General features: G+C 44.7%; 1 protein-coding gene and 1 pseudogene across 2 annotated transcripts; one reads left to right on the plus strand and one right to left on the minus strand.

The window, feature by feature from the left end:
- Positions 1-1,182: 1,182 nt before the first annotated feature.
- Positions 1,183-4,653, minus strand: LOC147983519 (uncharacterized; annotated as a pseudogene).
- A 4,219-nt stretch (positions 4,654-8,872) lies between these two features.
- BCE2 (2-oxoacid dehydrogenases acyltransferase family protein) lies at positions 8,873-12,312 on the plus strand. 2 transcript variants are annotated; one of them, XR_015615692.1, is made up of 7 exons: positions 8,873-9,414; positions 9,745-9,870; positions 10,047-10,429; positions 10,520-10,767; positions 11,252-11,340; positions 11,540-11,846; positions 11,938-12,312. XR_015615692.1 is itself a non-coding variant. In XM_048692067.2 (7 exons), the coding sequence occupies exons 1-7, from the start codon at positions 9,067-9,069 to the stop codon at positions 12,049-12,051; spliced, it is 1,536 nt and encodes a 511-aa protein (XP_048548024.2). In that variant the 5' UTR covers positions 8,876-9,066; the 3' UTR covers positions 12,052-12,312. The 2 variants fall into 2 exon arrangements, 1 of the variants encoding a protein (XP_048548024.2); XM_048692067.2 differs by having other exon boundaries at positions 8,876-9,414; positions 11,619-11,846.
- Positions 12,313-15,190: the final 2,878 nt, after the last annotated feature.

A 15,190-nucleotide genomic window follows, 5' to 3' on the forward strand; every position in this document is an offset into this window, starting at 1 on the left:
TCCAGGATCAATCTGACATGCATAAGATGTCCCCTCCTTGGGAAGGACCCTTTGTGGTCAGCAAGAATCTGAACAACGGATCATACTACCTTATCGACGTTCGGGAACACAAAGACTCACGTAAGTCGGAGGAGGAGACCCGTCGGCCGTGGAATATCGCTCATCTTCGGCCTTATTATACTTGAGCCATCGGCTGTAATGTGTATATACTTATACTATGTATATTATATAAAGCAATAAAGCAGGACCTCTGTCCTTTTTTTCCACTCCCAAAAAAAAGGTTTATGTGTTTTCTTTGTCAGGTGGTGGAGATAACTAAGGAGAAGCGGATCATATCTGAATCCGGCTTTCCCTTGGTCCGGCTTATGATCATATCTGAATCTAGCTGTGGTCTCTTGGGGGCTTCCTGTTCAAACATAGGTCGTATTCGAACCAAAGAGAACATAGCTGTCGATACCCACTTGATCGGCATACTGCCAAACCCACTTGGGGGCTTCTTGATCATATTTGAATCATAGCTTAACCCCTTTGGGTCTGACGTGGATCGTATTCGAATCAGCGTCATTAAACAACTCTTATGGTCACTTGGGGGCTTCCTGTTCAAACATAGGTCGTATTCGAACCAAAGAGAACATAGCTGTCGATACCCACTTGATCGGCATCGCCACAGCCACTGGGGGCTAACAGATCGTATCCGAATCTTAGCTCAACCCCTTTGGAACGGGTCACTCATCGTATTCGAATCAGAAACCCTTGAATTTTGTTCATCATGTTTTACAAGTGTCAACATTAGATATCTTGTGACCCTCTTGAAAATACAATGGAATACATTACAATCCTCCAGGATTAATATTGGTTACATCAGGTTGTTAAGTACCAGGTGAACTTGTATGTGCCAATTTTCAGGAGTTAAACTTACCCTCGGGGATTGGTTTATATAAGCCGGAAAAGCAGCCGTAAGCATCACACGGCAATGCAAGGTATTTCTGCAAAGGACATAACAGATTCATATAAACTACAAAGTGCATAGTGACGGCGGCTTATGCAAGTATTAAGGGCCATAAGCATGCGCAAAGGCGTAGCAAAACTCAAAGTATTTTTTACTCTATTACAAGACTCCCCGAGTCTGAATGATGCGGCATTGTTTTTCTACAACGACATAAGCAGGTGGCGCCTGACAATCTACTCTTGGGGTTGATTGGAAGCCTCCGGGTTATCCTTCTCCGTCTCTCCGCCGGCTGCTTTGTCCTGGAAGGATGATGAGGCCCAGTCAATGCCACTCAAGGCCTCAAACTCAGCTTCATCATCTATTAAACCGGTTGGGTCGACTTCAGGAGCAAAGGTGTGCTTACGGGTTAGAGGGATCAAGCTGACATCGTCATAATGCAGCATGGGGATTCTCCGATTCTCCTTGTCATAACCTGGCTGACACTTGGTGAGGTCAGTGCCGTTCCCAGTAAGAGTAGCCACCGGACGTATATCCTTCACACAGGCGGTGAAATCTGTATCATTAAACACGGTGCCATCTTCCTTTAAACTTGGATACCCAAGAGCAATATCAGCGGGGTCTAGTTCTGGAAGCCATGCCTTGGCCCGGCTCAATGCGGCTATAGCTCCGGCTCTTGCAGATGCTCGTCTTAACTCTTGGATTCGCTGAGGTAGCACAGCAAGCCGCTTCAGCACATCTTGCAGGAGATAGGGAACATCATTTGATAAAGCCACAACGGCCAGAGCACGTTGTGACCCGGTGTAGAGCTGTTCCACCAGAGTATAAACCGCCTTCAGCTTGATCACCATGTTCTGCTTGAGATTTGTGCTCCTGGGGCCTGCGTTATTAAGCATAAGGTGAGTCAGAGGAAACAACTAAAATGGTCATTTAAGGTTTGAGTAAGTCACTCACCAAATATTTATGAGACCATTCGAGATATCTGGCGCTTTAAGTCGGACAGTTCGGCCGTTGCTCCCGCAAGCGATGCCTCTGCTGTCTCGGCCCGGGTCACCAGTGCGGCCTTTTCATCAGCCCAAATTTTCTTCTCCGATTCAAAATTTCTCTTCAGTTTCTCTTGTTCAGAGACACTGAATTCAAATTGGGAGTTAGCCTTTTGAGTTTCAATCTCCTGGGCTGCCACGCGGTTCTTCAGGTCAACAATCTCTGATTCAAATTGACTTACGATGGCCTGCATTGCACTGGATAGTAGTCAAGATTATGGTAAATAATATTAAGTCCCAAGCACTTTGCAAGCAAAGGTACTTGACACTTGGGGGCTAATGTATACTGAAGAACTTTCAATTACTATTCCGGCTCATGGAAATTAAGTCCCAAGCACTTTGCAAGCAAAGATGTTTGGCACTTGGGGGCTAATGTGTATCGCAAGTGCTACAACCTGGTTAAATGTCTTTTTCGTAAGCCGGATAAGCAGTGCTAGGCAATTTTCTAAAGTCTACAGCATATTTACTTATAAGCAATAGACTTGGGGGCTGGTACAGTAAGTATGGTTAAAGAAAGCTAGCATAAGCCATACCTTAGATTTTTGCTGTATCTACTTCACCATGTCAATTTTCAGGTCACGGCTGCTATGTACTTGATTGATATAGCCGGAGACGATCTCTCCAATACTCAAATGAGTATAGTCAGTGACGTCCAGCTTGGCCTTTCGGCGTCCTACCAATTCCTCTTTAGAACACTTGGCAAGTACAGTTGGCTGTGCCGGCTCAACAAACTGAGTCTTGAGAATCTCAACTTCCGGATCATTTGCCTTGGCGGGGCTAGGAGCCTCTGGGTTACCAGAATCGTTGAGGGTTTGCTCAGTAGGCGGGTCAGAGGAAGATATAGGAACATCATGAGATGGTTGAGGCGGCGGCTCGTGAGTAGAGGCGCCAGGAGCAGCTGTGCCCAACTCTGGTTCAGTCACAACCGGTTCTTGGGGCGGCTTATTCTTTTTTGCCCTTTTGCTGGGCTTTACTTGCACACTATGGAAAAGGTAGACAGGTTAAATACAAAAAATATGAGTAAAATAAGGCATAAGGTACAACAAGTTTATATTACCCGGGAGCAGTTTTGAAGGCTGGCATGTTGGACTGCATAGACTCACCGGAGGAAGGTGAAATATCCTGATAGTTGGAGTCAGAAGAATTGAGAGGCTAACGAATGAAACCCGCGAAAGGAAAAAGAAGGTGTGAATCGGAGATAACCTCAGCCTGGCGTTTCCTAGTCACATCAGGTAAGTCGGAGGAGAGTTCCGTGTCTTTGCTGGTCCGGGTCTGCCTCTGGCTCTCATAAATCTGTCGCTTCAAAAGAAAGTTAGGATCTTGGTAAGCCAAAGGATGTGAAAATCTTACTTTCCGGGTTACTCTTCGAATTTTCTGACGCGGCTGAAGCTCGGAGTCGGAGGAGATTATAATTACCTCTTCCTCGACGGGTTGGCTGTTGCCCGTGTCTTCCTGAAAGAAGGTTAGTATCAGTAAGGTAGCGATAAAGGAGAAAGGGAAATTCAAAGGTTACCTCTTCCTCATTATCGTTGGTATCATCAAGCTGAAACAGCTCAGAGGCGCTTGGCTTCCTTTTCCTTGAGGTGATGGGCTTGGTGGTTTACTTTTCGGCTCTCTTGGCCGCCCTAGCTTTCTTGGCCGCCTCATGATCATATTGGGTTTTCCAGAAGTTATCATTTGCCTGTAAAAGGTTATAACGGGTTATGCGTAAGAATACAGCCTAACATGATAAAAAAAATAACCCGACGGCTGGAAACATACTGCAGGGGCCGGGTTCTTCTGGCAAAAAGGTAGTAACCCGAAGGCGTTACTATTCACGGTGCCCTCCTTCAACAAGGACTGAGTTGTAGCTTCCACTACGTCATCTGGTAAGTCGTCAGGGCTATGACGCTGAGGGTCATCTTTCTCGCCTGAATAATTACACATTAAGCCGGGGCGGCGGCTTAACGGAATTATTCTCCAAGCAACCCAGACTCGGACCAGGTCAATGCCATCTAAGCCGTTCCCTAAAAGAGCTTTAATCTTCTTGATTTTGGGGGTGAGTGGCAGACGTTCAGTAGCTGTCAACTTATCCGGCAGCGGGTGAGTAGGTTCAAGGCGCAATGCACGGAAGCCGGGCAGCGGGTTTTCGCCAGCCGGAGAAGTATCTTGGCAGTAGAACCATGTCTGGTTCCAGTCCTTTGGATGACTCGGTAATTCAGCATAAGGAAACAGGCAGTCTCTCCGCCTTTGAATTGATATGCCACCAAGCTCCAGACTGGGCCCGTTGGCCCGCTCATTCTGCCGGTTCAAATAGAACAATTCCCTGAACAAAAGTAGGCTGGGTTCTTCTTCAAGGTAGACCTCACAGAAAACTTGAAAGTTGCAGATATTTGACACGGAATTGGGCCCGATGTCTTGAGGTCTTAAGTCAAAGAAGTGCAAAACGTCTCTAAAGAATTTTGAACCGGGAGGAGCAAATCCCCGGCTCATGTGATCGGTGAAAATGATCACCTCCCCTTCCTTGGGTTGAGGTTTCTCTTCAGACGGGTCAGGAGCGCGATAAGACATGACATCCTTCTTGGGCAGATGGCCAGACTTTACAAACTCGGATAGTTTGCTCTCTGTAACAATGGATGGGACCCAGTTGCAGGTAATCGGAGGTTTAACAGCTTTGGGTGCCATTGGGTAAATGGAAGCCTACAACAAGATAAAGGAAATTTTCCGGTTTATTATAACCCGGAGAATAAGCATTATTGGGTTATCTGAGATGGCGGCTTAAGAAGGGGCCTAATGACATACAGGTAACTATGTGATAATGTTTAACAGCTGCAGGTACTAAAGATGATTAAGGTTTTCTAAGTCGCCATAAGCAAGCGGTGCTGACAATCGGTATTATCTTAAACCGGTCACATGAATTATTATGGCTGAAGCAGAGTCAACAGATGCAGTTTTTTGGCTAAGTGTGGAACAAACAGGTTTCACAAGTTGCAATCATTATTTTGGATCAAACGAGGTTCTGAGAAAGAAAATATTTCTAGACCTAAAAACAGTACAGAGAAGTTCATATACTCGCGGAGGGTTTCCAAAACAAGGGAAATGAGATCTGTTCTTATACAGGATAAGCACAAATATTTTCCAAAACAGCAGTTCTATGTTGTTTCTATAATCTAAACAAGGCATTGGAGGTGAAAACTAATGGAGGTCTGCGTCGAGCGGTGATGAACACCGACGAACTCAAGACGGTTTCAATGCAGATCTGAAAAAGGGGAAAAGAGGAACTCACAGATGCGGAAGAGCTGCGGAGGGTCGCCGTCGTTTTCTGGTCGGAATCAGGGTGATGCAGCGGCCTGAGACGGTGAAGACCAGGGGTTCGACGGCGGCGGCGGCGGAGCTTGAGCAGCAAAGAAGGAAGTGCGAGGAGGAAGACGACTGAAGAAAATGGAGAAGGCCTAGGTCGCATCTATTTATAAGGAGGGGCCGACCAAGACGGCGCGAGAAACGAGGAGACCAAAGCATCATTATCCAGCGGCCCCGACGCCTCGATTCTCGGGATGGTCAATAAGGAAAAGATCCGTTGGAGGGTATGACGGAATAAAATATGAGTTTTATTGAAGATGACGTCACGGAGATTTAACCCGGATCCAGATGATGACGTCACGGTGGGTTAAAGTTTCCGCACAAAACAGAAGACTAAGGGCTAGTTCATAAGGTTTTCAAAGATTGACATGAACCGGTTCAAATCAATCTGGGGCCTAATGTTGGGGATATAACTATTTACGTAAGCCGCCCAGGAGGGGCCGGGTTACGCAAAGAGAAGACCATCTGAAGCCCAAGACCAAGACGTGAAGATGGCGGTTCAGTAAAGGGTCTAAAGGCCCACAGGCGATTTATAGCCCATGGTGATAAACCGCCATGAGGGCGTGACTTGTATTGTAAGTTAGAAATAACTAGTCACCGAGACGGACACTGTTTATGAGCCGACCGGGACTCTGTAAGCCGTAGGGCGTCGACCCGTGTATATAAGGGGACGACCCGCTGGCGTCTTAGGGTAAGAAACAACAAACCGAGAACCGGGCATAGCGTATCTCGCTCCCTGGTCATCGAACCTCAAGTAATTCCAACCCAACTAGATGTAGGCTTTCCTTCACCGTAAGGGACTGAACTAGTATAAACCTCGCGTGTCCTTTGTCCCGATTAACCCCTTCAAGCTTCCTAGTTGCGATGGCTCCACGATTAAGTCCTTGCAAGAGGACATCTGCCGTGACAATTCCACGACAGTCTGGAAAAGTATATCTAAGTCAGAAGGGATATATTGATAAAGTTCTTCGTCATTTTAATATGCATAATGCCAAGCCAGTGAGTATTTCGTTAGTTGCACACTTCAAATTATCATCAGCTTTATGTCCTAAGTTAGATGCAGATATTGAGTACATGTCTATAGTTCCCCTATTCGAGTGCAGTTGGTTCACTTATGTATGCCATGGTTTGTTCTTGTCCGGATTTATCATATGCATTGAATGTTGTCAGTAGATATATGGCTAATCCTGGAAAAGAGCATTGGAAAGCGGTTCAGTGGATTTTTAGATACCTGTGAGGTACTTCTAATGCTTATTTACAGTTTGGAAAAACTGGAGATGGACTTGTTGGTTTTGTTGATTCTGATTTTGCTGGTGATTTGGATAAGAGAAGATCACTCACAGGTTATGTTTTCACCATTGGTGGTTGTGCTGTGAGTTGGAGAGCAACTTTGCAGTCTACTGTGGCATGTTCCACTATTGATGCCGAGTATATGGCTATTTCTGAGGCATGCAAAGAAGCTATCTGGTTGAGAGGTTTGTATTCTGAGCTTTGTGAAGATTCATCTTGCCCTACCGCATTTAGTGACAGTCAAAGTGCCATATATCTTACAAAGAATCCAATGTTCATGAGAGGACAAAGTACGTTGATGTCAGATTTCATTATATTCGAGACGTTGTTGCTGAAGGCAATTTGAAGGTATGCAAGATAAGTACTCATGATAATCCTACTGATATGATGACAAAGCCAGTTCCTACCAATAAGTTTGAGCTTTGCTCAGGCTTAGTTGATATTTCTCACTAGTCCTATGGACTTTGACGCACAAGGTGTTTATACTGATTTGGATGGAGTTATTTACTTTCTTCGACTACTAGAGGGAATTTGGATAGGGGTGGAGATTGTTAAATTGTGATCCAAAATTATACCATGTTGGACTAGACATAGTACAACCGGTGTGGGCCTCTGCGTTGACGTTGACGCGTACGAGTACAACTCGTTTTCTTGTCCTCCAAGGTCTTTTGTGTATTGCCCTCATATATATCCATGTAGTCGCACCTAAGACGGCCTGTCGTCTCGTGCTTGTAATACTCCGTATAGTGATTGCGCCTTCGTGCGTCCGTGATTTTCTCCCGCAAGGGTTTCCACGTAAAAATTCGTGTCTCTCTGTCTCGTTTATTTCTTGTTATTATCTAACAGCATGGGCCTCCTTTTTTATAGTCATAAGGGGTCACTATAGTGGCTACAAGGTAGCGGGTACAGTATATGTACAGTGGAATATCTATCGCATTAAATGCGGGGGCATGTATCTTCATATCCCGTTGCCTGAGTTGAACACATGTCTTGCCGTAACGTAGCAGACTTTTACTGACACAACACTTCTACCGCGGCACGTTGCAGATGAAGTGTCCCCCGCACGGTAAAAGGGAGTGGTGAATCATCTTGGATGCCACCTAACCCTCTGAAGGCGTGTACTCTGCTTGACAACTCGCCATGCACCATCGTAGACCGCAGCATACTTGTACTTAGCCCCACCGCTGTAGCCCTGCGCCTGACAGCCTCAGTCTGGTCGTTCACGGTGTGGACGCCGATGGCAGGGCGATAGTGGATGAGGGAGCTGTCGCCGGGGGGCAGAACTCTTCTAGCGTAATCTTGGCCTTGACATTGTTAGTGGTGCCAGAGGACTCTTCCTCAAGTGTGATGTGTCTTGTTGGGGAGAGTCTTGACAAAGACATGCATACCATCATGTTGCCACGCGCGGTGTGGGAAGTATGGATTCCTTGTGGATATTGTAGCCAGCAAGCAGTGGCGGAGCTTCTCAGGGGCCAACCTGGGCCGTTGCCCCCCCCCCAGCCCATGAAAATTTTCTGGAATACCCCTTAGTATTTGGCCCATATCTCAAGCAAAATCAGTTCAAACCACATATTCTTTGCCCCCCAGCCCATTGCCCCCCCCCCAGCCCATGAAAATTTTCTGGAATACCCCTTAGTATTTGGCCCATATCTCAAGCAAAATCAGCTCAAATCACATATTCTTTGCCCCCCAGCCCATTGCCCCCCCTAGAATTCAGCCCAAGCTCCGCCACTGCCAGCAAGGGTGCGATCATCCTTAACTTGCGTGCCAACAGCGAGGCAATCACCACTTCCTTTAAGGTAGGTTTTCTCTATCTTGTATCTTGACGAAGATCTTCATACCAAACCCCGAGCCAAACCGGCAGCAGCCGTGTAAGTAATTCATAATTGTAAACCATCATCAGCTCCCCTTCTCCTTCCCAGAAGTTCGCCGCTGTCTTTGCGGCAATGACCGAGGAAGGTAACACCAAGGAGGCCGCCGAGCCCACCGAAGACAACCTACCCGTGCCCAATCTTGGCATGCGCGTCCGAACGCCCACATATCCGACCAATCCTGTAGATGCTCTAGACGTTCTTCTGAAAAGTAAACTAGCGTCGGTTGTTAGATGCGTGTGCATATGGACGAGAAATAGCTAACGTTTTGGTCATGTGCTGCTTACCACGAAGGCGTTATACACGTGCCCTTCGCAGTCAGCACACCAGCTGCCACCCCCACACCAGTCCCGTATCACTTTGTCGTGAAGATGAGATCAACAGCTCAGCGCTCGTGTAGCAGACAGACGGAGCTGGCACTGGCAGTTGCACTGCCCCGCACTCCTCTTCCTCCTCCGCTCGCTTGCTACTCTCCAAGTATCCATCCATTCCATCAATGGTCGCAAGCCCCCACGCAGCAGCAGCACCACTTCCATCTCCGCACTCAGCCCGCCGGTAGCCCTCCTCCCGCAGACACATGGCCTGGAGGCGGCTCGCCTCCCGCTCCCGTCGCTGCCCCACCATCCCCGCCGCCCCGCGGCCCGCGGCGCCGCGTCCGCGTCCGCCGGCGGGACCCGCCGCGGCCACGCCGCCGCTGCGCCGCCTCCTCCTCCCCCTCTCCCCGCCCCGCTTCGCAGCCGCCGCAGCCTCCTCGCCCGCGCGGCTGCTCCACGCCGCTGCGGTGCGCGGGGGGAGCAGGTGGCTCGCGAGCGACGCCTCCGCCTCCGCGGCGAGGGAGCCCTCCGCCGAGCTGGTGGAGGTGCCCCTGGCGCAGACGGGGGAGGGGATCGCCGAGTGCGAGCTGCTGCGCTGGTTCGTCAGCGAGGTGAGCCTCATCTACGCCGCCCCCTTCCTTTGTCACTGCCTGCTTCCACTTCGAACTCTGCTTCGGGAAATGTTTTGGGGCAATTCTACTGTCAGTTGCGATGCACACTAGCAATTTGAGCATGATGAGGTTCGATTGCTTGTTGGTGGCCCGATTGGGATGCCGTTTGCTTTGCCTATAATCTGAAATTCTGAACTAGTATAAGATATTGCTCCTGCCTATAATCTGAAGAATGTGCTGCTCGATTCGAACTCAATCTTGTCTGTTTTGTGTTTATGTATTTATTTTCATCTCAATTTGGGGTTGTTCTTTGACTTGCTCATTTGGCAGGGCGACCACGTAGATGAATTCCAGCAGCTCTGTGAGGTACAGAGCGACAAAGCGACCATAGAAATTACAAGCCGTTTCAAGGGAACAGTACATGAGATTCAGTTTGCCCCCGGTGACATAGTAAAGGTAGCTTTGGATGATTACTAGTTATAAATGTCCCCTTTTCTTGTTGTTGCTGGTATTCCTTTTTTTTAATTAGACCTTGGAATGCTAACATTATTATTCCTCTGGGAATCCTTTCAGTCTGAATAGATATATTTGACTGTCTCCTTCATTTTCTGAAGTCAATGTGTGCTTCTTAGGTTGGCGAAACTTTACTTAAGATGATTGTCAACGGCAGTCAAGTTGTACCTCATGATAGCCTAGCTTCATCCCCTGACATTCCACTTGGAGTGGATACTTCTGCAAGTCCTTTAAGTGAAGGCAATGCTCCTCGTGGGTCTCTCTCCACGCCAGCCGTCAGGCATCTAGTGAAGCAGTATGGGCTCAACATCGATGATATTAAGGGTACAGGAAGAGATGGTAGAGTGTTGAAAGAGGATGTTCTGAATTACGCTGCTAGCAAGGGTCTTCTCCAGGAGCCGCCGTCAGCTTTGGAAGAGAATGTCGGTCAAGTTGAGTTACCGGAGGGAGGAAAATCACTACTTGATTCACATTTTTATGAAGATAAGAGAATTCCTCTCAGGTATTACAACATTTCTTGATAACCTACTTTGATATGGTTGGCCATATACATAACCACTGCAGTCCATTATGGGCACATGTCTTTCTTCAGGGGATACCAGAGAGCAATGGTGAAATCAATGAGCCTGGCTGCAAAAGTACCACATTTTCATTATCTGGAGGAAATAAACTGTGATGCTCTTGTACAACTTAAGGCATCATTTCAGAAGGAGAATAAAGATCATGATGTGAAGCACACCTTCCTTCCATTCCTCATAAAATCTCTTTCTGTGGCACTGAGTAAATATCCATTGTTAAACAGCTCTTTCATTGAAGAAACAAATGAAGTTACTCTCAAAGGTATGCAATCGCTGAGTTCCCACTCCTGTCGTCATCATCCTGGAAAATGATCTTAAAACAATTCAGGGCGGTCACTCAGGGGTAGGAGTTTGGAAGCAGAGGATATATCGTATCCTTGGCGCTTTTTGTGCGTGCCTACAAGTAAACCAGGAAATTCCACCTGTCAAACCGTGTAGCTCTCCTTATCAACCAACCTCTAACAAAAAAATTTAAAATGCACCGCTTCTGTTGGTCTGGATTGTCTCCAATTACCGTGTCTTGTAGGCTAGATTTCGTTTTATTTGTTTGCTAATTTGCAATAAGCAAAAAAAATCTCCACAAAAAGAAGTTTTCAATAAGATAGGAAACGTGATTTCTAAATAATACTGTTAGATTTTTTCTTCTTCCAAAGTGCGCCATATAAAGACATTTATGTGATCATTTCTCTACAAACTACCTTTTGTGCTGAAGGTATCATGACATTGGTTTGTTATTTGTGTATTAGGATTCCATAACATCGGAGTAGCTATGGCTACAGAACAGGGATTAGTGGTGCCAAGCATCAAGAAAGTCCAGTCACTTTCTATATTGGAGGTCAGCAGCAATTCTTTTCTCCCTTAATTCATGATAAATTTGTATGCTAAAAAGTAATAAAGTATTCAGATGACAACCTAGACAAATATCAGAAAGATTTGCAGTTAGGCCCCTGAATATTTCCATAAACGATTGACTATAAACCTGTAGTTCATTTTTTTTGCGGGAAATAACTTGTATTACTCATGTAAACCTGTAGTCCATTCAATCACATCTTCATTTGGACATAGTTCCTTTTGTGGCTTGCCTGCCCAATGTTTTTTCCATGATTACACCAGATCACAAAGGAATTGTCAAGATTACATGAGATGGCACTGCAAAACAGACTAAGCACCAACGATATCACTGGTGGAACCATAACACTGAGCAACATAGGCGCCATCGGTGGCAAGTTTGGCTCTCCTGTTCTCAACCTGCCTGAAGTTGCGATCATTGCGCTCGGCCGCATTCAGAAGCTCCCTCGCTTTGATGATGAAGAAAACGTTTACCCGTCCTCGATAATCAATGTAAGATCATTGCCGTACATACATACCTAGCGCTGGGCTTACATTGCTTTGCACTTGCACTTACTCGGACATCCTGTTGTATGCCATGCAGGTGACCGTTGGAGCCGACCATAGAGTCGTCGACGGTGCCACAGTTGCAAGGTTTTGCAACGAGTGGAAAAGCCTGGTCGAAAAGCCAGAGCTGCTCCTGCTGCACATGCGATGATCCAGTAAGTTACCTGGATGCAGAGGGCCGCTCGGTCGAGTTCGAAAGATGCTGAAATTCAGGCACTCTGCCATCTGAAGTTCAGATGCAAACGTATGGAAAGCCAGGTTGGTAGATAGGGCCATAAGGAGTCAATCAACTCAAGTATATGTAACTAATAATTGATTGACGTGACATGTTTTATGCAAACTATGTGATCACCCTGTGAATATTTGTATATTACATTGGAAATAAAGCTATAGAAGCAAAATTCATGTGGAAGTGTCAAAAGTAAATGTGGGAGCCAAAGTGTCGTTCTAGTCCCCGAGCTCATATACACCTGCAATGAACAAAAAAATAGGAAAACAAAATCATAATATTTCGAATTATTTGCAACAAACATTGCTTTGTTTTCTGCCTGCGCATAATTTTGTGATAGTATGGCATTCATGAATGTGTGGGAAAATAATCAGTGCTCCAAACTGCTTTTAAAAAAAGTATTTTTGGAGGCTTATTTTTTTTTTTTTTGATAAGGCTTCCACGAATGTCATACACACTTTGTAACATTCATCCATGTTTATAGAAAATAATTTTTATTTTGTTTACTACTCCCTTCGTCCCTAATTACTTGTCGCGGACATGAATACAAATATATGTATCTAGAACTAAAAATGTGTATAGATACATCCATTTATGGGACAATTAATTCCGGACTGAGGGTGTACCTTTTTATATTTTATTGTTCATCCAGTTGCATCTACACCTGTGAACAGAAATTCCATGCCTAGGAGTATACCTGGCCATCCCTCGGGCCGGGCCTAACCAAACCCGATGTAGAAAACCCAGGCCCAGGCTGGGCGTTGGGCCTAGAAATCAGGCCCAAGCCTAGCCCGTTAGTGTAAAAGCCCATCAGGCCTCGGGCTGGGCCTTTTCATTAAATCATAAATATGGAGGGCCTGGGCCCGGCTCGGGCTTCAGGCTCAAATTCAAGGCTGAGGCCCGGCCTGTGAGCACTATCGTGCCGGGCCGGGTCGGGTCGGGCTGCCCATGGCCAGGTATACCTGGGAGTAGATTTTTCCTCTCTTTTTTTTGAGGACCGGGAGTGGATTTTGTTAGTTGAGTAAGGTTGGATACAGTTGGACCGGGCTTAATTGGAGATGAACGTCAATAAAATGTCAAAATTGGATACATTTTTGGACCTCGAAATTGGATAGCTCAATATCCATTGGATTGTTGCCTCTTGTACAGTGCATTGTGGGCGCATCTTTGTCTCACTGTATGCGAGACGAAAGAATCTACCACCCTACATGGCCTGGCCCATCACCGGAGGAGCGCTGGCTTCCTATCACAGTATTTTTTTTCTTTTTCTGTTTTATTACTTTTATGTATCTTTATGAAATCGAACCATATTTTCTAAAAAAGATCAAAAATGTTCATCACACATTTAAAAAAAGTGATATAGTATAAAATAATGTTGATAGCATTCAAAGACGTTTGTGATACTTCAAAATTGTTAACACGTTTGATAAAAATGTTTGTGACATTTTTTAAAATTTTATACAATGTAAAACAATGTTAAAATAATTCATAAAAATGTCTAGTAGAACGTCAGTGCGTTGCTACGGGCTACAATGCTTACAAATGAATCAAACAAATGATAAAGGTCGTCTCCGAGGCCAAAGCTCATTTCTTCCTCGTACGTCCGAGCGTGTTCAAACATCAAACGGGCGCTTAGATTTTCAATACATAGAGAGAAAACTTGATATTATTTGAATATATAAAAGCATATATCCCTTTCTCATAATAATTTTCAGTACCATCATGAATGAATTCAACAATATAACTTTCACATAAAGCATTCCTTTCATGATCTACAAGCATAGAAATTTTTGTACTCTCCACATAAGCAAATTTATTCTCATTCATAATAGTGGAAGCAAACTTAACAAAATAACTATCATGTGAGACATAATCCAATTAAAAATTAAAATCAAGATGACAACTTTAATGGTAATCATTATTTTTATAGCACACATGTCATCACAATAATGATCATAGCAACTTTATTCTCATAATCAATTAGAACCTCTTCCGAAATAGTGAATTCATCACTAAATAAAGTCATGACCTCTCCAAATCCACTTTTATCAAAATTGAAAAGATTCAACACCCTCCAAAATAGTAGGATCATTACTTCCTAAAGTTAACACTCTTTCAAACCCACTTTTATCAATATAATCATCATAAATAGGAGGCATGCTTTCATTATAATAAATTTTCTCATCAAAATTTGGGGACTAAAAATATCATCTTCATCAAACATAGCATCCCCAAACTTATGGCTTTGCATATCATTAGCAACATGGATATTCAAAGAATTCATACTAACAACATCGCAATCATGCTCATCATTCAAAGATTTAGTGCTAAATATTTTATTGACTTCTTCTTCTAACACTTTGGCACAATTTTCTGATCCATCGTTTTCAAGCAAGACATTATAAAGATGAATTAAATGTGGCAACCTCAATTCCCTTTTTCTATAGTTTTCTTTTTTAATCAAACTAGTGATAAAACAAGGAACTAACAGATTCAGTTGCAAGATCTAAAGATATATATACCTTCAAGCACTCACCTCCCCGGCAACGGCGCCAGAAAAGAGCTTGATGTCTACTACGCAACATTTCTTCTTGTAGACTCGTGTTGGGCCTCCAAGCGTAGAGTTTTATAGGACAATAGCAAATTTTCCTCAAGTGGATGACCTAAGGTTTATCAATGCGTGAGAGGCATAGGTTGAAGATGGTCTCTCTCAACCAACCCCGCAACCAAATACAAGAAATCTCTTGTGTCCCCAACACACCCAATACAATGGCAAATTGTATAGGTGCACTAGTTCGGCGAAGAGATGGTGATACAAGTGTAGTATGGATAATAGATATAGGTTTTTATAATCTAAAAATAAAAAACAGTAAGGTAACAAGTGATAAAGCGGAGCACAAACAGTATTGCAATGCTTGAAAACAAGGCCTAGAATTCATACTTTCACTAGTGCAAGTTCTTTCAACAATGATAACATAATTGAATCATATAACAATCCCTCAACGTGCAACCAAGAATCACTCCAAAGTTTCTATCAGAGAACGTAGGACGCAAACGTGCA

This window comes from Triticum urartu, chromosome 2A (genome assembly GCF_056163025.1).
Source record: "Triticum urartu cultivar PI428250 chromosome 2A, HENAU_Tu73, whole genome shotgun sequence".
NCBI classification, from domain to species: Eukaryota; Viridiplantae; Streptophyta; class Magnoliopsida; order Poales; family Poaceae; genus Triticum; species Triticum urartu.

Excerpts from the sequence above, each read along its gene's own strand:
- BCE2 (XM_048692067.2), top strand. The coding sequence starts at position 9,067 with ATGGCCTGGAGGCGGCTCGCCTCCCGCTCCCGTCGCTGCCCCACCATC. Across the intron at positions 9,871-10,046 it reads CCCCCGGTGACATAGTAAAG|GTTGGCGAAACTTTACTTAA; the intron begins GTAGCTTTGGAT and ends TGTGCTTCTTAG. Across the intron at positions 10,430-10,519 it reads GATAAGAGAATTCCTCTCAG|GGGATACCAGAGAGCAATGG; the intron begins GTATTACAACAT and ends GTCTTTCTTCAG.